Below are 25,274 nucleotides of genomic sequence, written 5' to 3'. Positions count from 1 at the left end.
AACACGATTTTGAATTGAGCAACATCTGTATTTGTCGATCTAAATTACTGACTGCCCTGTGAAGGACAGTTACCGTGTGTCTCAGTGGTCTTTGAATCTCAACAGCTTGCCCATCGTTTGCTTGTGCCCACTCGTCCAATCAAATGGAGCTAAGAGGCCAGAGTTCTTTGTCTGCCACAGTGCCCTGTTCCCAGTGGGTACTCCTTTCCTAGGCCCTAGGAACAGACTGTCCAGGCTGTTTTTTGGATGCCCTCCCAAGCTATGGCTTCCAGCTGGGTCAGGCATCATTCCTGCGTCCGACAACATGTAACTAGCAGCCACTTCCTTTCCTAGGCCCTAGGAATAGGCTGTCCAGGCTGTTTTTTGGATGCCCTCCCAAGCTATGGCTTCCAGCTGGGTCAGGCATCATTCCTGCGTCCGACAACATGTAACTAGCAGCCACTTGGAGCCACGTGTTGCTTTAGGTGCTGGGACCAGAGTACAGAAGGAGCAGGCGTATTCTCCTTGCCCTCATGGATCTTACATGCAGGTGGGAGAGACAGACAACACGCCAATGGGTTAAACTTGTAACTCTGTTGGTGGTAGTGCTTTAGGGAACAATGGCCCAGGAAAAGGGATGAAATGTATTAGTTTATATTTGTTATTCTAATGAAATGCCCCAGGGAGGTTCACTTTTTTTTTGTAATTATTTTTAGCTTTGGTGATTTTTACCTGGTTGATTAGGATGATGAGGTCAAGGGCTACAGGAAGGTGGGCGAGATCATTGTTTCCACATTCTGCTTTTTTTTTTTTTTCTTCCTGTATCAGGGGGAAGGAGGGAGATAACGGGAGAAGCCACACCCAGCCTGCCAACCTCGGCACCCAGGGATGGGGAACAGCCACCTGGCAGGGTCCCCGATGTGAAGCATGCTCTGAGGGTCCTGCTCAAGAGGTTTTGACAGTGCTCTAGTTCTTCATTACCGCTGATCTCACCACTCCAAGCGATGAAATCTCTCCAGATTCCACTGGCTCACATAATCCACCTTAGAGTCTCCGTTTGCCCGGGTATTCACTGACACTTGGCTGGGGTAGTTGATCAGCTTGTTCTGCCCTCCGTCCTCTGTTGTGGTACCAGGTGTCCTATGCAGGCTCCAATGTACTACTGTATACTCCATGTGCGCCTGGATATGCTGTTCACATACATCACTGGGGAGGCCCAGCTCTGACACATGCACGCCACAGCCAGACCATGGCCAGATAGGTTTACTTTCTAAAGAAAAGACGTCTGTGGGCCCGGTGCAGTAGCATAGCAGTTAAAGTCCTCACCTTGGGGCCCGGCGCAATGGCACAAGTGGTTAAGGTCCCCGCCTTGCATGCCCAGGATCCCATATGGGCGCCAGTTCTAATCCCGGCGGCCCCGCTTCCCTTCCAGCTCCCTGCCTGTGGCCCACGAAAGCAGTCGAGGACAGCCCAAGGCTTTTGGACCCTGCACCCGCGTGGGAGACCTGGAAGAGGCTCCTGGCTTCGGATTGGCATAGCATCGGCTGTTGCGCTCACTTGGGGAGTGAATCATCAGACGCAAGATCTTCCTCTCTGTATATCCGCCTTTCCAATAAAAAATAATAAAAGTAAATCTTTAAAAAAAAAAAAAAAGTCCTCACCTTGCATTGCCAGGATTCCATATGAGCTCTGGTTCTAATCCCGTAGCTCCACTTCCCATCCAGCTTCCTGCTTGTGGCCTGGGAAAACAGTCGAGGATGGCCCAAAGCCTTGGGACCCTGCACCTACCTGCATGGGAGACCTAGAAGAAGCTCCTGGCTCCTGGCTTCAGATCAGCATAGCACCGGCCGTTGTGCTCACTTGGGGAGTGAATCACCGGACGGAAGATCCTCTCTGACTCTCCTCCTCTCTGTACATCTGCGTTTCCAATAAAAATAAATCTTAAAAAAAAAAAAGGAAGTAAAAGCTTTAAAACAAAAAAACAAGGAAAGAGGTCAGTGCAGTTTGCGGTTTTGGAGATTTGAGCGCGTGTTGCGGCTCTGGCTCAGCTCTGGAGAGGACATGATTGCCCGTGTCACATCACGGCAGGAGTGCGACGTGTGTCTGATCTCTCCCTGCCTTCTCCTAAGGCCGGCGGCTCCAATCAGGAGGCTCTGTCCTCGTGATTATTTTCCAAAAGCTTCACCTCTGAACACCACAGCTGGATTGAATTTCTATCCCCTTAATACCTTGTCACAGGGATTTAGTTTCAACACATGACGGACTGGCACTGGGAGACAAACCATGTCCGAGCCTTAGCCAACAAGGGAGATAGATGGAGGAGGTCCGGGGAGGCCTCGCTGCCCTTGGCCTTAGCCAAAAGAAGCGATGAGGGGAGGGGTCCTCCCTGAAAAGACAGCATTGGAGCAAAGCCCTGCCGAGGGAGCGAGGGAGCTGGGCCTGGATGGGGGCACAGTGAGTGCGGAAGGGCCGGGCACAGGATGCGTGGCCCGTTCTGCCAGCAGCGCAGCGATGGGGCTGTTGGCGAAGAGTGCGAGGGCGGAGAGCAGAAGGCAGAGGCCGCGGGAGCTGTGTCAGCAGGGGCTGCTGGCCGCCGGCCCAACTACTATGCGACTGATTCTCTTTATGGGAAATGAGTAGGCAAATCTGTAGACAGAAATGTATCTGTTTTTACCAGCACTAGAGGAGGGCAAACGGGGAATGACTCCTAATAGGTATGAAATTTCCTACCGGGATGATGGAAAAGTTATAAAATTAGATAGTGACGGTGGTTGTTGAAGTCTATACATATAGCGAAAATAATTGAACTGGACATTCAGAAATGACACATTTTATTGCACTTAGGTTATATCTTAACAAAGCCGTATTAAAAAAAAATGCAGTAACAAACATGTCCTAAGCACAGTAGTGGGGGGGTTGCAAAAGCTAGCACCTTGCTTGCATGGTCCAGGTCTGGGGTTGGTACTATCATCCTCCTTTTACATATCAAAACAGCAAATTTCACTTAAATAGCATAATGACTGGTGATCGTTATCGAAGGACTGTACTATTATAATAAGATAAGAGAAATTAATGAGGCGGAGAAGGAGGAAAGATGGGGAGGGAGAAGGGGAAGTCCCTGAGCCTATGGAACTGCATTATAAAAATCTCTAAAAATGACCCCAAAAAAGTGACAGCAGGAGGCCGGGGCCAGGGAGAAAGCCAGGGAACATGAGCCTTTAATAAAAGCTAGGACAAATGGCACAGTGCGCATCTGTGTCTGTTAGCCAGAACAACTATACGGGCAGTTACATCGTCACAAGTTTCAGAATATGCACATTTACTTAACACTCGTGGCTCCTCCAGGACCGTTACGAGTTACTGGGGAATAAAATATTCATAGATGTAAAACTGAAGCTAGCCTGCATGAGCTGGTCCTGGAGTTCCAGCCACAGGGTGCATCTCTGTGGAGGAGAGAGGCCTGCCTGGCGGTAATTGTTTTCTGAGAGTCACCATAAATAATTAACAATCCACCTCGACTGGAGCAGAGTCAGCCAAACCTCCCAGAAGCACGGGGCAGAAGTGACTTGAATTTCAGGCGTCCTGGGAGATAAGTATAGAGAGGAGGGCCCCAGGTGCGCGGCAGAGAGAGGAGGCCACAGAGCTTGGAACAGCCTGCATGACACCTCCTGGGCTCTCGGCATCAGCCGCGCTGACCAGAAGGTGGGGCGAGGTCAGGTTCATGGCCACCATGTCCAACTTGGTGCTGGAAATGACGTTTAAACAGGTAGCACGTTTTGAAATCAGAGCAATCCCTGCCTGAGAAGACTTTGATGGGAAGGATGGAAAGAGCCTGATGGATATCAAGGCGCCAGGGCTGGAGAGAGGTCACTTCCGAAAGGTAGAAAGGCACCACTGCCCGCTGCCCCCTGCCCGCTGTCCCCTGCCCCCTGCCCGCTGTCCCTGCCCGCTGTCCCCTGCCTGCTGCCCCTTGCCCGCTGTCCCCTGCCCCCTGCCCACTGCCCGCTGTCCCTGCCCGCTGTCCCCTGCCCGCTGTCCCTGCCCGCTGTCCCCTGCCCCCTGCCCACTGCCCGCTGTCCCTGCCCGCTGCCTGCTGCCGCCTGCCCCCTTTCTCAACACAACAGGACACATACCCCACTTCTCCGCCATCCCTGCTGGGCGCGCTGTTGGGGAAGGGGCCACTCCTTGTGTCCCCACCAGGGACCCTGCCAGACTCCTCAGCAGTTACCACAGGCTTGCTTCTGCTTCTGGGCTTGGGGGGAGGGTCCCCCCTACATTCCCAGTGGGGAAGGATCCTCACTGGAGCTCCTCCAGGGGCTGACGGGAGCTCCTCCAGGGGCTGACGGGAGCTCCTCCAGGAGCTGATGGGGAGCTCCTCCAGGGGCTGACTGGGAGCTCCTCCGGGGGCTGACGGGAGCTCCCACCATGCGAGTGTGACCTTTTTCCCTTCGTGTGAACCTACCTGCTTTTTGTCTTTTGAAGATTTCTCATGAATTCTCTCCATTTTTATGTGCTTCGACTTAAAAGGTAGACAGAGAAAGGCAAAGAGGGGCCTTCCATCCACTGTCAAGCCAGGACAAAGCCAACATTCTAGAGTACCATGTGGGTCTCCCATGTGCATGGCATGTGCCCAAGTAACAGAGGCATTGTCTGCCACCTCCCAGGATGCACATTAGCAGGAAGTTGAATAGGAAGTGAAGCAGCCGGGATTCGGGCCAGGATCTGATACAGGATCCAGGCTTCCTAAGTGCTAACTTATCCACAGTGCCATGCGCCTTTCCTGTTGGTGATTTCTTATTGAACTGGAGCACTCTGCCTTTCATTTCAGCGCTGACAAGCACAAACATTGTGCAGACATGTGCAGTCCTGTGCCGCATATGTATCAGTTGGAACACACTGAACTTGGAAAATACGCTCCGAAAACAGCTTCAGTCTCCTCCCAGCTGCCTTCCAGCACATTCCATCCAGTTCCCTCCTCCTGACCCTCGTGGATACTAGCAGAACCGTTCTTAGCAGATGGCGGGGAAGGAGGGAGCGTCGAGGGCCAGCCTGCAGGAATTGCACCTCTCCCTCCTTAGCTCTTGCCTCCGCCACTGTATGTGGGCAGGGCGGCCCTCCCCTACATGGTCACTCGGTCACTGCCTCCATTCCCACCAGAAGGGCAAGAGTCACAGAGCAGAACTGGAACTGTTTCTTTTAAGATTTATTTGTTTTTATTGTAAAGTCAGATATACAGAGAGGAGGGGAGACAGAGAGAAAGATCTTTCATCTGATGATTCACTCCCCAAGTGAGCACAATGGCTGGTGCTACGCTGACCTGAAGCCAGAAGACAGGAACTTCCTCCAGGTCTCCCACACGGGTGCAGGGTCCCAAGGCTTTGGGCCATCCTCTGTTGCTTTCTCAGGCCACAAGCAGGAAGATGGAAGGGAGGAGGAGCAGCCGGGATATGAACTTGCTAACGCATGCCCTGGAAGGGAGCAGCAACAGCTCAAGTAACTGAGCCTACTGCCTGTGTTAGAGACCTGGGTTGAGTTCATAGGCCCTGGTTTTCTTCTCGTTGTTGTGAGATGTCTCTCTCTCATTCTGTCAGCCTTTCAAATTAAAAAAAAAAAAAAATTTTAAGTAATCTCACCCCTGCTTTTCACCACACTAGACAGTTTATGTTTTCCATTGTAACCCCATGTTTCTCATCTTATAAGGTGGATATTAGCGACCTGGGCAATCCATTGTATAATAGTTACTGTAAAAACCCAGTCAAGAACATTCATGAAAGCGCTTTGTAAATTACTCTGGGCGGATCAGCATGTGTTGACAGAGGAATGTACAGGAGTCCTGCAAGTATCCTCCATCCTAGCTCCTTACTCTGGGAAAAACTGCTAAGTGGGGGCTGGCAGCGTGCTACAGCCAGTTCAGCTGCCACCTGTAACCCTGGCATCCCATGTGAATGCTGGTTCCAGAGGGGACACCCAGAGGAAGCTCCTGGCTTTGGATTGACTCAGCTCTGGCTGTCACAACCATTTGCGAAGTGAGCCAGCAAAAGGAAGATTTTTCTCTCTGTGTCTCTTTTCTCTGTAAATTTTCCTTTCTAAATCTTTGTTTGAATAGTCCCTTTCTTGTCTTAAGGTGAAGCTTTGCTGTATGATTTCACCACTGCATTAAGATGCATCAATAATGTGATCCGGTAAATGAAGCCAGATGCTAAATGTAGCTAGTGCCAAGCCACCCAAGGAGGACTGGTTGGCATGGTACTTCTTATTAGGAGATAAACGTTGGCCCTGATGGCCACACACACAGGTAATTCTGTAGCTGTCCACTTGCAGGGCAGCGGTTTCCATGGTAGCACCATTTTGCTGGCCTGCTCTCCCTGGCCTGGAATCTCCCTTTCACCCCTCCCCCTTCACTTCCTGTGTGCTAACCATTGCTAGAGCGGGTGTGCTGTACTTCCTGTGCCATGCATATTAGGAGTGACCACATAACTTACTGTCCCCAGATAAATTTGCATGTGCTGCAGTGTTTGATAGTCAGTCAGCATTCATATATGCAGATAAAATGGAGCAGTGAATTGTGGGAGAAAAGCCCCACTGTCATACCTGTGCTGCTAGGGGTCCACGTGTGGTGCATTGGTTGTTTGCTCCTCAGTTCTCTCCCTGACACAGGGACTGGTCCTTGCAAGCTCCATCTACCAGACTTCCTCGTTGGTTGTTTCCAGGTAGATGCGACTGCTCAGCGCACTGGCTCTGGAGGGAGGCTCCGACTGAGCTGTGCTTCTTTCCTCTCTGTTCTTGGGAGAGCGGCTGCCTTGCTCGTCGTGGCTGCTTCTCTTCCATGTTCCTAGTTCCCATCAGCAAGCCTTCCTCCCTGGGGCCTCAGTCCCCCCTCTCAGGCAGCACCTGCACTTTGCTTCCAAGCCTGCCGAGTTGTTTAGGTTTCCGGACCCAGGGGAGAATGGATGACTCTGTCCTTCAGTCCCCAGGGATGTCGCAGTTGAGGGCAGAGGCTGGCCTCTGAGTTTCCTCGCTTTTCTCTATGTATTCCTTTAATTTTTCAGATCCTGGAATGTGTTGTATATCATATTTCCCCTTTGAGTTTAATTTCTAGGCTGGACGCCAGTGGAAAAGATACTTCAGTTTAAAACCATGGCTTATTCTTTTTTTTTTAAGATTTATTTGTTTTTTATTGGAAAGGCAGATATACAGAAAGGAAGAAAGAGAGAGAAGAAGATCTTCCATCCGATGATTCACTCCCCAAGTGACTGCAACACCCGGTACTGCGCTGATCTGAAGCCAGTAGCCAGGAGCTTCTTCCAGGTCTCCCACACAGGTGCAGGGTTCCAGGGCCTTGGGCCGTCCTCGACTGCTTTCCCCGGCAACAAGCAGGGAGCTGGATGGGAAGCAGGGACACCGGGATTAGAACTGGCACCCATATGGGATTCCACTACGTGCAAGGCGAGGACTTGAGCCGCTAGGCTATCATGCCACGCCCTTTTCTTGATAATTTGAATTACTGGATGACATTAGCATGTTATCCAAAGGTAATTGTACCCAGTAGTAAGAGGTCAGCCATTCCTAAGTTGACCTAGAGATTTGATGTAATTCCTATTAGAATCCTAGTAAGCTTTTTTTTTTTTTCTAACTTATGTATTTGAATGGCACAGTTACATAGAGAGAAACACACACAAACGCAGACCTCTTCCATCCACTGCTCCTTCCCTACATGGCTGCAGTAGTTAGGGCTGGGCTCGACCCACGCCAGGAGCTTCTTTCAGGTCTCCCTTGCAAGTGGCAGTGGGTCAAGTACTTTTTCCAGGCTGGTCAGGAGGTTGGCTTGGAAGTAGAGCAGCTGGGACTCATCACTCGTATGGGATGCTGAGGCAGCAGCTTAACCTGGTGCACTAGCGTGACAGCTCTGCCCCCAGAGGTTTTTCATTGACATTGATGTGGATGACACCACGTGTCTCAACATACCAAGGACCTAGAACAACCAGTGCCCTTCTGAAGGTGTGGAGAGTCAAGACTTACTAAAAAAGATAAAGAAATCATGGTATTGCTGTAAAGAATATAGAGACCAATGAAATGAAATGCACCAGTTGTCCTGGAAAAATTCAGAAATGCATCCCACCCACGTGCTCTAGATTTTTAAGTGCTTTTTTTTTCTTCCTTTGAATGGTATTGCAAAGCAGGTGGGAAAGGACAGTTACTTCAGTAAAAATCCCCACGATGATATGGTTTTAAAAAGTGACTATACCTCCGTCTCACAGCATGCGTATTCTGAGTCCTGGTTCCTGAAGAGAACATTGGCTTTCCTTACTCCTCCCAGGTCAAGGGCATTCCTGAGAAGTGTTCTTCCAGATTCTTCTTCTTTTATGGGGACGTGGAAATCTAAATGTGAAAGGCAAAAATCACAGCTCATTGGTACAATAAAGAAAGATGTAAAAAAAGCTAATATGGATGCGGGGACTGGCTGGAGGTCACAGCTGTCATTTTCAAGTCCAATTGACAACAATAAAAAGTTCTTTCCTAAATCAGGATTTGCCTTGATGACGAATAAAAAACCCGAGGCCCATCTGAGGGGACACAAGATGACGCGAAAAGTATGGAACCTTGCATTTTGGAGAAGCCAAGAGAGAGGAAGCAGTGGAAACCCAGAAGACAGATGCTCCTGGAAGGTGCCAATTTTCAAGAACTTTTGGCAAGCAGTGCATCAGAAAGCACAGTTGGAACGCTTACATAATCAATTCCAACAGCAGACAGGGACTCATAGGCTCACACCCCCATCAGGGCTGTCACTCACCTTTTTCTCTACCCACTAATTTACTGAACAGACTCTTTTATGTCCCAAAATTATGTTTTAATTGTTTTTGAAAGAACTTCAAATTTCAGGGAAAATGCCAAAGTTGCATAAAAAGTCCCATGTACTTTTCACCCCAGCTCTGCAGATGTTAGCATGTGGCCCTCTTGCTTTTGCTTTCTCTCTTTTCCTGCCCATAGCACCACATTCTCTCTAAAATTTGAGAATAGTGTCTAGATACTTCAATGTGCATTTCCTGCAAACAAAGACATTCTCATAACCACAGAGAAATTCTCAAAATCAAGAAATTAACATTAACATGATTCTATAACCCATGGATCTTCCTTGAATTTTGTCAATTGTCTCGCTAATATCCTTTTAAATTTTTTTAAAATGCATTTTATTTAAAAATATTTTCTTTATTTGAAAGGCACAATTACAGGGGACTAGGGGATGGTGTGTGGTGGGAGAGACACAGAAATCTTCCTTCTGATGAGTCAGTCCCAAAAGGCAGCTGGGACTCAGCCAGGCCCAAGCCAGGAGCCAGGAATTTCATCTGGAGTTCCCACATGGGTCCAGGAGTCCAAAGGCTTGGGCTGTCTTCCACTGCTTTCCCAGGAACATTAACAGGGAGCAGAATTGCAAGTGAAGCATGCAGGACTTGAACTGGTGCCCATATGGGGATGGTGGCATTGCAGGCAGTAGCTTGCCTTGCTATGCCACAACGCCAACCCCCTTTAAGAATGTTTTAAACTTTAATTTACTTTCCCTTCATTTGAAAAGTAGAGAGAGATTTTTCCACCTACTCATCCACACCCAAATATCCCCAGCAGGGGACATATTTGCTGGGATAGGCTGACGTCAAAAGCCCAAAACTCAATGAGGACACCCATATGGGTGGCAGGGACCCAAGTACTTGAGCCAGCATCTACTGTCTCCCAGAAAGCTTTAGCAGGGAGCTGGCTGCATTGCGAGGTGGGTAGCAGAGGTTCTGTGCTGCTACATGCTGGTATCCCAAGCCCCAGCGGGAGTTAGTGGTTGTGACAAAAGCACACCCAAGGCCATGCTAAGCAGAATTCTGTGGCTGTGGTCTTGGTGCCTTTTCAGAGAAATGAAGTCACATAGCTCATAGATAAAGATTTTGATCCTCATTCTTTTTCAGGAAAAAGAAACCGAAAGCTCCCTTTACTTGGGCATCCAGCTGGCTCTGTTTCCTGAAGCCTGCATTACAGAAGAGATCATTTCTGCTCTGTGCGGGGCATTACCTGGTTCCTCATTCATCCTAGAGAATCTGTGCCAAAAATATTCTGAAAGATGTTTTCACCTTGCTCTCACACATACTCAAAATACTGTTTCGCTTGTTAAAGCTAGAGAGAATGGACAAGACTCGTAGGATGCAATAGTTCCTACATATGAGACTGGCTGTGTGGCAAAGGAATAGAGATGGAAAGGGGATTGGCTACACAAATCCTGTATCCATGCAGAGTCCTTCCCAAGATGCAGCTGCGTGCGCTCCTAAGTCAACCACAGAAAAGGTTGAAGTGTTGATGCTGAGGGGGAGCTGCACAGTTTGAGAATTGCAGGGAGGAAAATCCGTGGTGCCATCCGATTTTATTTGTAACCGTGTATATGTATATTATGAATCACGACAGGGAGGAGAGTGGGGAGGGGGGATAAAGGAGAAGAGAGAGCGAGCGAGGGAGAGAGAAATAGAGAAAATGAATCATGGGGAGATAAAAAGCCCGAAAGTTTGAAGTAACATCAGGTCGCATATTCTGGTGCCCCTTTTATTATTGAAGCCATCCTTCCCTTCGCTCTCCCTGGCGAGCGTCTCTTTCTCAGGTGGTGGAGACACAAATCAGACTTACTCACACATTGTCTCTGCAGGAGCACACGCGTGTGCACGCAGCCTCCGGCACACGCTTCCAGAATTGGAAGTGGGGGTGGGGTGCGGGATGGGGCGCCATCCAAGCACGCAGGGCTCCTCGCCTCTCCCGCTGCTGCGCATCTGCACCAACTTCCCTGCCTGTCTTCCCTGCGCCCTGCTTTGCGCCCCACCCCCGTCCCGGACCCTGCGCAGCCAGGCGCCTGGACTGGCGTAAATTTCCGCCCACTTGCGCGGCCGCCCTGGGGGGCTGCCTCGTGACGTCAGGCTGGGCGAGGGGGTGCCGCCTCCCGGCTGTCCGCTCCTCCCGGGCCTGCGGCCCCCGCCTGCCCTTTAAAAGAGCGGGGTTGCGCCTGCCGGCGCCGCACCGCCGGGGACCGGGACCCAGGACTGCCTTCCCGGAGCACCGCCGTCTCGCCAGCCTTCGACACCTCGCTTCTCCCCGGGCCAGCAGCAGCCCCTGGCCGCGCAGCTTGGGGGCGAGCCGGGACCATGCTGCGTGCATGGCTTCTCAGCCTCCTGGGAGCCGCGGTGCTGGCGGGTGAGTGGGCGCGGCGGGCCGTTCAGCACCGCGGACAGCGCTGGCCCGGGTCCTGCGGGCCGCTCCGGGCGTGCGGGCATCCCGGGCGCGGGTTCTGGGAGAGAGGGAGGTCGAGGGGCAGGTTTTCTGCTTTTGCTGCTTCTCTTGCCTGGGTGTTTCCCTTCAGCTCGCTCCCCTCCCCACCGACTGACTTGGAAAGAACCCGAGGGCTCCCTTCTTGAGCCTGGAGAGTCCTCTTTTTCTAGGAAGCAAATGTGCTGCACCTCCAAGGAAAGTCACATTTTGTGCTCATTTTGGATGTCAGCTCTCTGTGTCTTGAGTCTCCGAAGGCAAGAGCACATGCAGTATGATATTAGTTGGCACCTGTTTTCCTGTATTATTTTTATTACCTCTGTTGTGATATAAACTTGAAGAGACGGAACATGCCTTTTGAAAAGCGTTCATATATAATATATTTTATCTGTGTTTAGTGTGTTCTTGTATTTTCATATGTGGAAAGATGTCACACTACTTTAAAGTTATGAATGGAAACAGCAGTAGACATTCTTATTTACTTTTACACTCCAGGAAAAACAATTGGTGTAGAAAATAACTGCAAAAAAGGATCTTACAAATAGTAAAAACAAAATGATTCAGGCCACTCAGGAGGATGACATTTCAAGCCGTTGAATTTTGAGTTTCTTTTGCTGTGTGAAAGATTGTGAGATTAATGTTTCCAGCTACTCTAAATCTGAAGGAAAACAATACTCGGAGATTTCAGAAGTGTGTGCGTGTGTGTACGTGTGGAAGTAACAATATTGTGTCTATTGAAAGTGTTGAGAGTGTAGCACCGTGGATTGAAGTAGAGGTTTTCTGGGGTCCTTTCAATGGTTTCTAGCAAACTGGCATCGAGCTTGAGATTCCTAGCTAGAGTTAAAATAATTGCCACCATTGCTCTGCAACGTTCATTGACAGAAATTGCCAGATCCCAACTACAGAGACAGAATGACAGCCAGGGGCAGTTTGTTTGATGGCAAGCTACCTCCATTCAGTGTTTTCTAAAATTTTTTTTTTCATTTTTATACGTTGTTGGTATATTTCTCGATTAAGCAGAATAAACCATTTAGAATTCCTTCCAGAGTATTCCCAGAAAGGGACTGAGGGGATGTAACTGTGCTGCCTATATTGCAACAGACCTGGAACACTGACATGTGTGGGATTTAGTGAACTGTGATGATAAAAGACCCAGAGCGCTTATGTAACAGAATGGGTACAGGATATCCTTTTAAAAAAGATTTTTTTAAAACTGTTTTTCACAAGCCATAAAATCCACCCTTTAAAGTGTGTAATTCAGTGGTTTTTAGTATATCCACACATTGTATAGTCAGCACTCTTATCAAATCTCAGAATATTCCCATCAGCCCAGAAAAGACACGGTGTATCTGTTAGTAGTTAACTCACCATTGGCTCCTGCCCCCAGCCTCTGCTTACAAGGCCTGATGCCTTCCAGTACGATCTGTTTCTTCAGCACAATCATGAGATTGAGAGAAACCTCAGGAAACCATTTAGTTCATCATCTACTATTAGAAACTTCTCGATGGGGATCCACAATCTTTCATAATAGCTGGTGCACACTCCAGAGAGAAATATGAAAGCATGATTTCTGTGGTATGCTGGGTGAGATGGTTTCTGTCATTCAGATGTGGTCTGGCCCACATTTTAGGAAGAACTCGGGATCTTCATAACTCACTGTCAGAAAAGCTTGTTTAACCTATTTCACAGCTATTCTTTTCAGTTTGTGATCAAATCATAATCACACTATGAAATATTCTCAGATTATTATATTCTACCATTTCATGACTTTACTTTGAACATGAACATTTTATTTTTGCAACCCCTGAATCTTACTGTGTACAAATGTAACTTCAACTATTCTATGGCACTCAACCTGATTTTGGGGGGTTTTACTGTTGTCACAGATTGCATTGGAAGAAATACAGCAACATTGTAGATGTCTCACCAAGAAGTGTAATAAGCTTTCACAAGCCCACTCTCATTTCTTTCTGTCCAAGATGTTTGAATAGTACCAGTCAGAGAAGTAGGATTTTCCTGTACTTACAAACATCAGCTACAAATTACTTAAATGCACAAAAGAAAGAAAAATATTTTTTTTCATAAATATGCGAAATCTTAATTCTGACAGTTTGACAATACCATTAGTTCATTTAAAAAAAACCCACATATTTTACATTTACGAGGGAGGGAAAAATATTAGCACAGAACTGATTTAACAAAGAAGGTTTGGTAAAGCTTCTAAATGCTCAGGGTGTCAAAGTGAGTGAGTCGAACAGCTGTTCTGAGTTGATCCCCATGACAGGTCATTAATTTGGGCGCCAGTTATAGAGGCTTGAAGAATGAAGCATTTGGGGCAGAAAGGGCACGTCGCTGATTCTAAGCAAACTGCAGTCAGGTACCTTCCAAGACTGATGTCTGGAGGTTTTTGCTGTTAGCCCAACTGCTGCTGCTTCTGTTGCTCCAGGACCCTAGACTCATTGCCTCCCTAGAGCTTCTCCCTTGCTGCCAGCAGTTATCCCCCTCAAGGATGCCAGGGGGTAGAACGGTAGAGATGGGCCCATAGGCAAATGTTTGAGTTCCTCTGTAGAAACGGCTTAGACACAGCAAAGGACAGGCCAAAGATTAAATAGTGTCAAAGGAGGAAAAAAATGGTACACAAAAACTTAAATCAGCAGGAACATTTCTTAAGAGAAAGGCACTTCAAACGTTGTCTTAACATAGGTAGAATCTCTTACAACTTAATTACATAATTTTTTTCCTTTTACAATGTTCTCATAAGCTAGTTGCTGAACACTAGTGCGTGCCTGATGTTATGGCGTTGACGCTGTCCCAGGAGAATTAGGGAACTTGCCCTTTCTTTAATGGCTGTAGCCGGCGTAGGCGAGAGGAAGCCCATGAGGCAGGTGCGTGTGTAACCTTTTCAGGCAAAGGCCTTGGGTGAAAACAAGGCAAGGAATTAAGTGACAACTATGTCTGCATGGAGCAAGGGAGTTTAGGAGGTGATATTTTGTTGAGAGTGGAAATAGCTAGAAGGGGCTACAGCTGTTGGTCTGTTATTGCAGACACAAAGAAAAGGTGCAGGGCCGGTGCCATAGTGCAGAGGGTTAAGCACCATCTGCGATGCCAGCGTCCCATTTGGGTGCTGGTTTGAGTGCTGGCTACCCCTCTTCCAATGGGTTTCCCTGCTGGTACAACTGGGAAGGCAGCAGAAGATGATTCAAGTGTCTGGGCTCCTGCCACCCACGTGGGCGGTTTGGCCAAAGCTCTGCAGCCATTTGAAGAGTGGACCTTAGGGTGGGTGTTCTCTCTCACCTCCTTTATGACTTTCAGGAAAACAAGTAAATCTTTAAGGGGGCGGGGGAACGAAGGGAACAGCGGAGGAAAACGTCTTGGTTCTATGTAGACCTGGTTTGTTTTTAAACTTGTATGAATGTAGAATATGTAAGCAACTGCCAAGATCATGAGTACAACATTTAGTGAAATTTTCAAAAATTGAGCAACCAACTCAAGAAATTGTCTGTGTTCTGGATTTGACTGCACATTGGATATAAGGTAGCAATTGCTTGGAAATATGTTGAAGACAGTGTGAGGGGGAAGCCCTTTGATGGCATGTGTGTAAGTTCAGCCAGGGCGCTTGAGGTTGCTGCAGGAAGCACCCCTAGCTATCTGCTGTCTGATCGGCTCGGCTCGGAGGTGCCTGCCCTCCAACTACTGGCAGTGAGTGCATGAGCCTGGGTTCTTGTGGCTTCCAAAAAATCAAGATATTCATCATTCTTTTTCTCCTTCAAAGCTGTCAGTGCCGTGCCACTGGACAACAGGAACCACAATGAAGAGATGGTAAGTTGAAATGTCAGCCCAGAATCTATTATAGGCTTCTCCCATCATCAGACCAAGTCAAACACACACACATGCATACACACACACAGCATGGTTGTGTGTGGCAGGTGTTTGTCACTGAGAGAATGGGAACAAAGAATGCTCCTTTGGGGCTGTGTTTTTCCATCCTTCTGGGAAGGCTTAGTGCCCAGCCCCTCCCCCACCCGGCCAAGGGATAGCTCTGTCATCATGGTAGTGTCCTTCATTGTCCTTGTTCAGAAATGGGCATTTATTTCCCTTCCCAATCCAGTGCTCTCTTGAACCATCCTGTATAGAGGCTTGGGAGGGTTCCTTATGGTCCTCCAAATCTGGGTCCAAGGGACACTTGCCCAGGTCACTTGGGCAGGCATCCTTCCCATTAGCTTTGACCCAGGGAGCCAATCTGTCATCCTTGGGATACCAGTTGTTCCACCTGCTTCTGGGTCTTCCCCCAGGTGACTCGCTGCATCATCGAGGTCCTCTCAAGTGCTCTGTCCAAGTCCAACGCACCACCTATCACCCCCGAGTGCCGACAAGTCCTGAAGAACAGTAAGTGCCTCCCCTGCAGGCAGCGCTTTGTCCCTGCAGTGGGTTTTCCTTTTTCTCCTGCTCTCTCCCTCTCACCTTCCACTTGGGATTTAGGGTGCGTGCGACATCATGCAGCAAGGAGAGAGATGGTGTTGATTGGCTGCACTGGTGTTTGGAAGACAGAAGGTTGGCCCCCCGGTCCCCGCTCTGCCACTCAGCAGGTGACTCTAGGGAAGGACCCTTGCCTCGTGTGCTTACTACCTTGAAGCAATGTGAAGGTGTTGGACTCCACCAGAACCTTGGTGGATGCGTAGCAGCTCTCAGATCCCTTCATTCCATATTTCACATTCTCGAACAGACCTTTCCTGGGATGGAAGGCGATGTGAGGAGTGCTTGTGTGTGAGTCACTGAGGAGGTGATCCTGGGAGTCGGGGAGATCAAGGGCTACAGATGGAAAAGTCCCTCTCCTCCATGCCCTCTCCTCCTCTGACAGTGTGACGTTAGAAGCTTAGAAGCGTGGCCTGGAAACCCTCAGCCTGCTTACACGACAGATTAGTGAAGACATTTCAAAGCAGAGTTTATTCGAATGGAAGGCACTGCCAAGTGGTACTGGGTGCTCAGGCGAGGATGTAGGGGAAACAGAACATTTCCCAATGAGTCAGATGAAAGACTTGCGTCTATCCCGAGTCTTCCCTAGTATTAAATAGCTTCCTCTGAAAACACAAATCTGAGCCATGGGATAAGCAGTATCTACATTATGCAACCGACCGCTTTTACAAAATCAACACAATCTTCTCTGGGTAAAGTCAAGCTGATCTAAACAAACCCAGAAAACACTGCCCTCTTTCACTTTGCGGCCAACCTGGGAACGGTTGAATTTTATTATTATTTTTTTCCCCCTTAGAATATCACTGCAGATTTCTCTTGCTCTTGCTGCTCATGAACCCTCATGCGTAACACAGAGACAATAAGTAATGCTGGACACTGTCCAGAAAACTTAGCCAAAGAAACTCAGTTCACCTCTGGTGGCTTCAGTGAGGGAACCTCCTCAACCTTGGGGCTGCAATGCCACAGGAACAGCGTGTTCCCACAGCCTACCGCCTCCTTCTGCATTCTCCCCTACCGTGTTTCGGGATCATTACAGGGCGTGAGAGCAGCAGGTACCAGATGGATGCAACAGAAAGAGATATTTATTCAGGTCACCAGGGAACCATGATTGCTTAGCCAGAGGTGTCAAATCAATCGGGCTTAGGCTCCTGGAGTCTTTCCAGCGTCTGTTGAGAGTCCTAGGAAATGGATACAAATAAAATGGCCCATGTTACAAGGATCCTGGGGACACTGTACCCAGAGGAGCACAGCGCCAGAGCCCCTCTGAGGTTGCAGCCCTGAGCCCCAGCCAGGCCTACACAGATAACACACAGTACAAGAGGAACTGCTTCACACCCGGAAGCTGTCAGTCCCTTCTGAAGGGGAAGCAGATGTTCCCTAGCTCCTTAGAGTGGAGAAATACAACCCTGTTATCAGATCTTGAGGTGTTTTTCAAAAGAAGTTTTAATGTTTCTTTTTAAAGCATTGCCCTCCAGTAGTTTGAACTTGAACTGATGGAAAATGCTGCTTGGGCCTCTGCCCTGGGGCTCCAGTGTGCAATGTCTGTCCTACTCTGGTTATGCCTTGGAGAGTGGAGCCTGGAGCCCTGGGCGGAGGCGAGGTATTCCACCGAGCCTTCATCCCGCCTGATGCTCATCTCTGCTCCCCCTGCTGAACGTGTTTTTCTTTTTAAATTATTTAATATTTTAACATTTAATTTATTTGAAAGACCGGGAAGAGAGACATAGAGAAATCTTCCAGCCTCCGATTCATCTCCCAAATACCCACAACAGCCAGGGCTGGGGCAGGGTGCCGGGCAGGGACCCACGTGTTCAAGCCATCGCTGCTGCCTCCCAGGGTACACGTTCACAAGATGGTGGGAGTGGAAGCAGAGCTGGGACTTGGGCTCAGGCATGCCAGGGTGGAATATGGGCATCCCAGGTTTGTTTGGTTTTATAATTATTTATTTATTTTCAGTGGAAAGTCAGATATACAGAGAGGAAGATCTTCCATCCAATGATTCACTTCCCAAGTGGCCACAATGGTTAGAGCTGAGCTCCAATCCAAAGCCAGGAGCCAGGAGCTTCTTCCAGGTCTCCCATATGGATACAGGGTTCCAAGGCTTTGGACTCTGCTTGACTGCTTTCCCAGGTAACAGCCAGGGAGCTAGATGGGCAGTGGGGCTGCCAGGACACAAACTGGCGGCCATATGGGATCCGGGCACCCATATGGGATCTCAGCGTGTATAAGGCAAGGACTTTAGCCACTAGGTTATCGCACCAGGCCCCCAGTTGGGGTCTTAAGGACTGTGCTGAAGGCCCTCTCCCCCTCTTCCTCCTGCGTATCCTGAGTCAGCATCCACTCGCTGGGCAAATGGGTGTCTGGGGAGTAACGAAGCATCATTGCCTTGTAGCTGTCAGAGGCCTCGTGCAACAGACACACTGCCCAGTCTCTTCATGGACACAGAATTCTCTTGGGCCAGGGCAATCTCGCAGTTCTTGCAGCACAGCGGTTAGGATGAGACATGCACTTCCCCCCTGGCAGCTGAGAAGAATGAGCTTCCCACCTGGGCTCTCTAGAGTGCCAGTGACTGTGTGCTGTCATCACCGCCCTCGGCCAGTATCACCTGCTGAGACTTAGAGCTCAATTTAGAAAGAAGTGCGAAGCCTTAGGCACCAGCTGCTCTCCACAGAAAACACTGAACTGGGGGAAAAAAATAAAAACACTGTGTTCTTGACACTGAGACCCCATTAGCAGCAGGAAAGGGGCGATCCTTTCTGATCAGTTCCAAGTCAACCGACGCTCGGGCTGACGTCAGCATCTGGCCGACAGACAGCTCAGGCAGTTAGCACTAACGCCAGCCAGGAATCCAGCATTTTCAGATAAAGCAGATGGGAAAGACTATTGAGAGATCTGATGCCCTGACCCCTAGGGTGTCTTGGAAATCTGGGGTGCATCTGACATGGCCTGTACATCCCCCCCCCAACCCCCCGTCTGGACCAACCTCATCTGTGGCTCGGTAGCACAAAGGTCTAGTGGCTCCCGCAACAGATGGTGCAGATTTACGCCCAGAGCCGTCCGTGGCCTTGGCCTCGGGTGTTCTGTGGGGACCCAGTGCCATGCAGTGAAACCCAAGCTGTCCCAGCTGGTGGCTGAGACAGTGTTAGCTGAGTGGCTCGTTTCAGAAGGGAGTGAGGATTTAGCAAAGGAGTTGGTGGAAAAGGTGGAAGAGAACCACCTTCCATTAAAGTATCAGTTATACCATCTGCTGCCAGCTCACCAAACAGAACAGCGCAGTGCAGGGCAGGTTATCCTCTATGCCTGACAACACATTTGGCTGGAAGAATTGGTCCTGCCCGCTGCTTACAGGAAAGAAACACGCCAAGTGTCTCTCCAGTTCCTGAATTCTAGCTAGCGTCACTTCCTGTGGGATCAACTCTGCAAAGTTCATGTTGATTGGATAACAGGTGCCAGATAAACTCACAATTTAAACATATTAACTCCTCCTTGGACTCTTGTCGCGCCCACGTTTCTTATCGTCCGGCGATAAGAGGCAGATGCGAGTGAAGTCTTCTGCGGTAATCTTTATTGCGCGCGCCAAGATGAGGAGGGAAAGGCTCCGACCCCGGCAGGCTGTCTGCTCTTATGTGCTGACTGGCCCCGCCTCTGCCGATGATAGGTCGGCGTCATGATTACACAGGTTCCTGGGCGACTGGATTCGTCAGTCCCAGTGTTCATGCGCCGGCCACGCCTCAGCTCACTGCGCATGCGCTAGGCGCCTGCGCAGTACCGTGAAAGCTACGTCACCAGGAACCAAGGTGTGGCTTTTCCAGCCGGCGCCATTTTGGGTACGGCATGTAGCCAGTACATACAGATGCGGCTGGCAACAGACTCTTGATATTTCTGCCTGTGGCTATTTAACTTTGTTTTATGGAGATTTTGCTTAGAGTCAATTACACCACGGTAATTATTTAAGTCTTCCATAGAGGAAAGATGGAAAGAATGATCCAGAAACATACTTTTCTGGGTCTTAATGTCTACCAAAAGAGGGGGGTGCATCTGGTTCTACTCTGTTGTTTTGTAACTGCGTTTCTGGCTGTCAGTTTGGTCATGGCTAGTACAGCTGAGAGATGTTGGCTGGGTAGTATAGAAACACAGAAATATGGAGATGATTAGGCTGAAAACAGCCAAGAAACTTTAAAATGGTATTTGCTTTTAAAAAGAATTTGAGAGGCCCTGGCGCAGTAGCCTAGTGGCTAAAGTCCTCACCTTGCACTTGCTGGGATCCCTGGGTGCAGGTTCATGTCTCGGCAATTCTGCTTCCCATCCAGCTCCCTGCTTGTGGCCTGGGAAAGCAGTCGAGGACGGCCCAAAGCCTTGGGACCCTGCACCCGCGTGGGAGACCTGGAAGAGGCTCCTGGCTTCAGATCGGCTCAGCTCTGCCCGATGTGACCACTTGGGGAGTGAACCAGCATACAGAAGATGTTTCTGTCTCTCCTCTGTGCATATCTGCCTTTCCAATAAAAAATATAATAAATCTTTTAAAAAAGAATTTGAGAATATGCTTGATGAACTGAAAAGATTATCCAAGAACCTTTCAATGTCCTTAGGATCTGCAAGATTTTCGGATGCTGGTGATTACTGAATGACACGCGATTTTGAAATTATACTGACTTTTCTATTTTCGTTTAAGGTGGGAGAGAGGCCAAAGATGAAGAGAAAAGTGGCAATGAAAACACCAAGTTTGAAGTCAGATTGCTAAGAGACCCAGGGGCTGCTTCGGAAGGCCAGAGGCCGTCGAGCAGGGCAGAGGTGGCAGCACAAGGAGAAGAAGACGCACGGGGCTCTGCCAAGGGGGAGAACCGGGCCCCAGGCGGCGGGCGCGGCCAGGAGGGCACCGTGGCCCCTCGGAGCAGCCCCCGGGCTGCCAAAGAAGCGCAGACGCGCCCATCTGAGGAGACCGTGAGAACAGGCAGTGAGGAAGAAGAGGGAGAGAATAACTCGAAGGAGAGGCACGGGGAAGATGCCACCGACGGGAGGCAGCTTACAGAGCTAGGAGAGACACCAAAGGTCCTTCCCGACAAGCGAAGCCAGGCGGCGGCCCAGGCAAAAGCGGCCTTAGCGGCCAGGTGGGACGGCCACTCCGAGGAGGAGACACACAGCAGGGAGAAGAGCAGCCGGGAGAGCAGCGAGGAGATGGGGAGCCGTGAGGAACGCCCCCCTGAGCCCACAAGCCAATCCCAGAGTCAGGAAGAATCCGAGGAGAGCCGGGAGGACGCCGCGGTGGAGGTGGCCAAACGGCGCACCAGGCCCCGACACCACCACGGGAGGAGCAGGCCTGACAGGGCCCAGGACGGGACTCTGGGCTCGCAGGAAGGAGGGCAGTCGCACCCAGGGATGGAGGCGGCCAGTGCGGGCACGGCAGGTGCAGGGGGAAGAGCGATCCAGCATGCAGCACACCCCAGGGCTTCCCAAGAGGAGCCCGACTATGGGGCCGAAGGGAAGAGTTCTGCAGGTGTCCGGGCTCCTGCCTACGGGGGCAGAGGGAGTGAGGCGTACAGGGCTCCGGGGCCCCAGAGTGTGGAGAGCAGAGAGGAAGGAGAGAAGCCCAGCCCGGAGCTTGACAACATGGCGCACAGAGATGACGAAGGGCGCGAGGTGGAGAGGAGCCGAGAGCAGGGCAAGGGGCCCCGTAGCAGGGGCCAGGGAGGAGAGCCAGCTGCCCGTTTCTCCCTGACCACCAGAGGCGAGCAAGGGTCCGTGGGTGATGGACACCGGCGTGTCCAGGAAAGCCAGATGGACGAGGCAAGCCGGTTACTGCCAGGGGAGTGGAAAGCGCCAGAGAGGAGGTACCTCAGCTACGGAGATGAAGGAGCCCGGGGCAGGTGGCCGTGGCAGGAGGACCTGCAAGCCCCAGAGGAAGTGATGCTGCAAGACAGATTGGGCCCCTATCCCAGCAAGGAAAGGAGGAAGAGATTAGGGGGGCTCTTCAACCCTTATTTCGACCCTCTCCAGTGGAAGGATGGCCGCTTTGAGAAAAAAGACAGCCTGGATGACAACTTTCTTGACGGGGAAGAGGAAAACGGGATGGCCTTGAATGAGAGGGCCTTCTTCCCGGAGTACAGCTACGACTGGTGGGAGAGGAAGCCCTTCTCCGAGGACGTGAACTGGGGCTACGAGAAGAGGAGCTCCGCCAGGGCCCCCAAGCTGAATTTGAAAAGGCAGTACGACAGGGTGGCCGAGCTGGACCGGCTGCTCCACTACCGGAAGAAGGCGGCTGAGTTTCCCGACTTCTACGACTCCGAGGAACAGATGAGCCCGCGCCACGAGGCAGAGCGTGAAAGGGCCGGGGAAGACGAGGCGGTTCTGACCGAGGATGAGGTACAGTACACAGCTTCTGTTACCCGTGTTGGCGTCCTGCTATGGGAGGTGGGGGATGGGGGGCTAATGGTGGGATTTCATCGCCCCGAGAGTGTAGTCCTAGAGACAGCACTGAGGTCACTCCTAGGGAGTCATCTACCCTTCATCCATCTCTGTCCACCTGCCTCCATTGTGGTGTATCTCAACCTTGACTACATGTTAGAAGAATCTGGAAAGCCTGATAAAAGTTCTGTGCCAGGAATCCACCCCTCCATGCCCCCTCCATGCTACAGGGACACCACGTTTAAGCATCCCAGGTGTTTGCGGAATACCATAGGGAAGATAGCCACCACTCTGACTTCCATTGGTCATTTGGTGGCTCATCACCAGCTCCCGGAGAGGGAGAACAGGTGCTCTGATGTCTCTATGCGCTCACGGCCTACTGCAATCAGAAGTTTGTATCGGAGGGAGGTGACGTTGGTGCCGCATCTCTCCCAACCCTCCTTCCCCCCTCCCCAGTACTGATTCCACAGATTCATGCTTCTTGAGCTTGCGTGTGTCTGAGCATTAGGCAGGATTGCCAGGCCCTGGAGTGTGTGAGTCACCCGGCCCTGGCGAAGACGCAGGAGCTCTGCACTTGCGGCCGGTTCTGGGTGCCGCTGCTATGACGGCTCAGCAGCTCAGGCGCGGCTCTCACACTGAGAGCCACGGAGGCTGCAGGCTCCCCGCTTCCGTTCCCAAGCCACATTCCCTCCAACTGTAGCCATGGAAAATGATCTGGAAGCTCACAAATCCACTCTTCTGTATTTTCCAGGAAAAAGAACTTGAAAACTTGGCTGCGATGGATTTGGAACTACAGAAAATAGCTGAGAAGTTCAGCCAAAGGGGCTGAGTTTCAGAGGAGTGGGGGACTAAGACGCAGCCCCACTTTGCTCCACTTCACCGGAAGACACACTCCTTTACCCAAAGGCAGAAAGTAGAATTTACTAGTCATTAAGTGTCTGACACGATTGAAGATGCCTTTAGTTTTTGCCAGAATGCTATCGAGGATTTGAATAGCATGACTTGTAGCATATTTTTTTCTTGCAAAATAGACGTATTAAAATGCTTGTGACAACGACTGCTATTTTCTTTGACAACATGTCTCAGTTTGAAATAATAAAAGATTCACTCAAGACCAAAAGCTTCATGGTTCTTCCTGTGGGCAAATCAGGAGTATGATTCTCAAATCTATTTCTTTTCTTTTTTTAAATTCTGAAACATAGGGTCCAGTGCTGGGGTGCAGTGGGCTAAGGTACCACAGGAGATGCCGGCATCCCGATTGGAGAACCAGTGGGGGTCCTGACCGCTCCACTTCCTGCCCAGTGCACCTGGGAAAGCAGCAGAGGGGGCACCGCCTGTGTCAGGCTCATGGAGTGCCAGGCGACCCAGTCACCTTTCAGGGAATGAACCAGCAGATAGGAGCTCTCCCAGTCTCTCCTTCTCTGTCCCTCTGCCTTTCAAATAAAGTAAATTTCGCTGTATTGGGGTTTGTTGGGCTTTGAATGCACAAACAGAAGCAAATATTTTGATGCAGAAGAGTGGGCAAACTACAGGACGTAAAAGAGGAGCTCAGCAGACGTCTGTTCCCCTAGGATGAAAACCAGATTGGCCTGAAGAACCTGGTATCGCTGTTTGCCTAAAACAGCATGTATGAAATTCATAAGATATCTTTATAAAGGAGGGAAGGCCGTCCTTCAGCATGACTTCCAACCGTGTATCAGCTGGCATCCTTAGGGAGTCACCATCTGCCGGCATTCCCCGGGCTGATGGGAAAGCCTGCAGCACGAGCCTCACTGTGGATCTGGAGTCTGAACATCCGGCCTGTCTAGACAGATCCCCGATCCCTCTGGGTCCAGCCGACTTGCATCCTGTGTGGTGGTGGCACCCTGGCCTTGTTGCTAACTAGATGTGTAACCGGTCAGTTGACTGTCCTTGCAACCTCAGTTTCACCAATAAAATAAAGATGTTGGTCCCATCGGGTTGTCATGAGGCTGACTGGAGGTTGAGAAGAGCCTGCACTTGGTGCCTGGCATGTGGCAGTGCAGGGGAAATATTGGCTGCTATGAGGAATCCCTGCAGCTTCTCCGAGACTGGCAGCTGGGCGATGCCTCTTTCCTTTGTAGCCTGCCATTTTGTTGCTCAACGGCTCACACTCATCTCCTCCACTTTGGCAGGTGACAGAGCACAGCTGTCTGGGAATATGGGGATCTACTGAGCAAGGTCTGACCCTGCTCCTCTTGGCCAACTCAAGAACTATCCATGCTAATTCAACCAGACTAACAGATCTAACCGTCTCAGTGACGTGTCTTTGCTGGCAAAGTGTGGCTTTGTCGTGCCATGAATTTGAAGGCATGCTGTCCTGACTCTGAACGCGCTTCTGGGGCCTGCTCACTGTCTCTCTGGTGTCTGTTACTCTGGCCTCAGGACTTTGTTTGCAAAGACCAGGGGAAGCACCAGGGCTGCGGGGGAGAGGGCTGGATCGTGACTGTTGGAGTCAGTCTTTGCAGTGGGTAAAATTTAGTCTATACGTTCCTAGGGCTGTCATAATCAGATACTGCAGATCAGGTGGCTTCCAAAATAGATGCTGTCTCCTGGTTCTGCAGGCTGGAAGTCCAAAGTCAAGGTGTCGGCAGTCATGCTCCCTGGCTTCTCAGCATGTGACTACACTCTGCCATCTACACGCAGCGACTTCACCTGGTCACCTCCCTCCTGAGTGAGCCTCCTCGCCTGGTACTCTGGCCCACCCTACTCCAGTATGGTGTCATTTTAACTACATATACAATGGCCCTACTTCCAGATAAGACCACATTTTTTTTTATTATTGGAAAGGCAGATATACAGAGAGGAAGATCTTCCGTCCGATGATTCACTCCCCAAGTGAGCGCAATGGCCGATGCTATGCCGATCCGAAGCCAGGAGCCTCTTCCAGGTATCCCACGCGGGTGCAGGTTCCCAAAGCCTTGCAAAGCCTTGGGCCGTCCTCAACTGCTTTCCCGGGCCACAGGCAGGGAGCTAAACGTGAAGCAGGGCCACCAGGATTAGAACCAGCGCCCATATGGGATCCCGGGCGTGCAAGGCGAGGACCTTAACCACTGCGCCACCGCACCGGGATAAGGCCACATTTTGATACCCAGCACAAGGCTGGGGTGACAGAC

General features: G+C 50.3%; 1 protein-coding gene across 2 annotated transcripts in view; it reads left to right on the top strand.

Moving 5' to 3' along the window:
* Window positions 1–23,254, top strand: part of CHGB (chromogranin B) — a 29,594-nt gene extending 6,340 nt beyond the window's left edge. Inside the window, exons 1-5 of one of the 2 annotated variants that reach the window (XM_040980983.1) lie at window positions 11,145–11,193; window positions 15,038–15,084; window positions 15,558–15,651; window positions 20,411–22,098; window positions 22,892–23,254. In XM_040980983.1, coding sequence (XP_040836917.1) covers window positions 11,145–11,193; window positions 15,038–15,084; window positions 15,558–15,651; window positions 20,411–22,098; window positions 22,892–22,969 — 1,956 coding nt within the window. In that variant the 3' untranslated portion in view covers window positions 22,970–23,254. Of the gene's footprint in view, window positions 1–11,144; window positions 11,194–15,037; window positions 15,085–15,557; window positions 15,652–20,410; window positions 22,099–22,891 lie in introns of those variants that run through there. The other variant, XM_040980984.1, reaches the window with a different exon arrangement.
* The last annotated feature ends 2,020 nt before the right edge of the window (window positions 23,255–25,274 follow it).

Source organism: Ochotona curzoniae, unplaced genomic scaffold (assembly GCF_017591425.1).
Source record: "Ochotona curzoniae isolate NIBS_2020 unplaced genomic scaffold, NIBS_Ocur_1.0 contig_3520, whole genome shotgun sequence".
NCBI classification, from domain to species: Eukaryota; Metazoa; Chordata; class Mammalia; order Lagomorpha; family Ochotonidae; genus Ochotona; species Ochotona curzoniae.
This window is presented reverse-complemented; position numbering and strand designations above follow the sequence as displayed.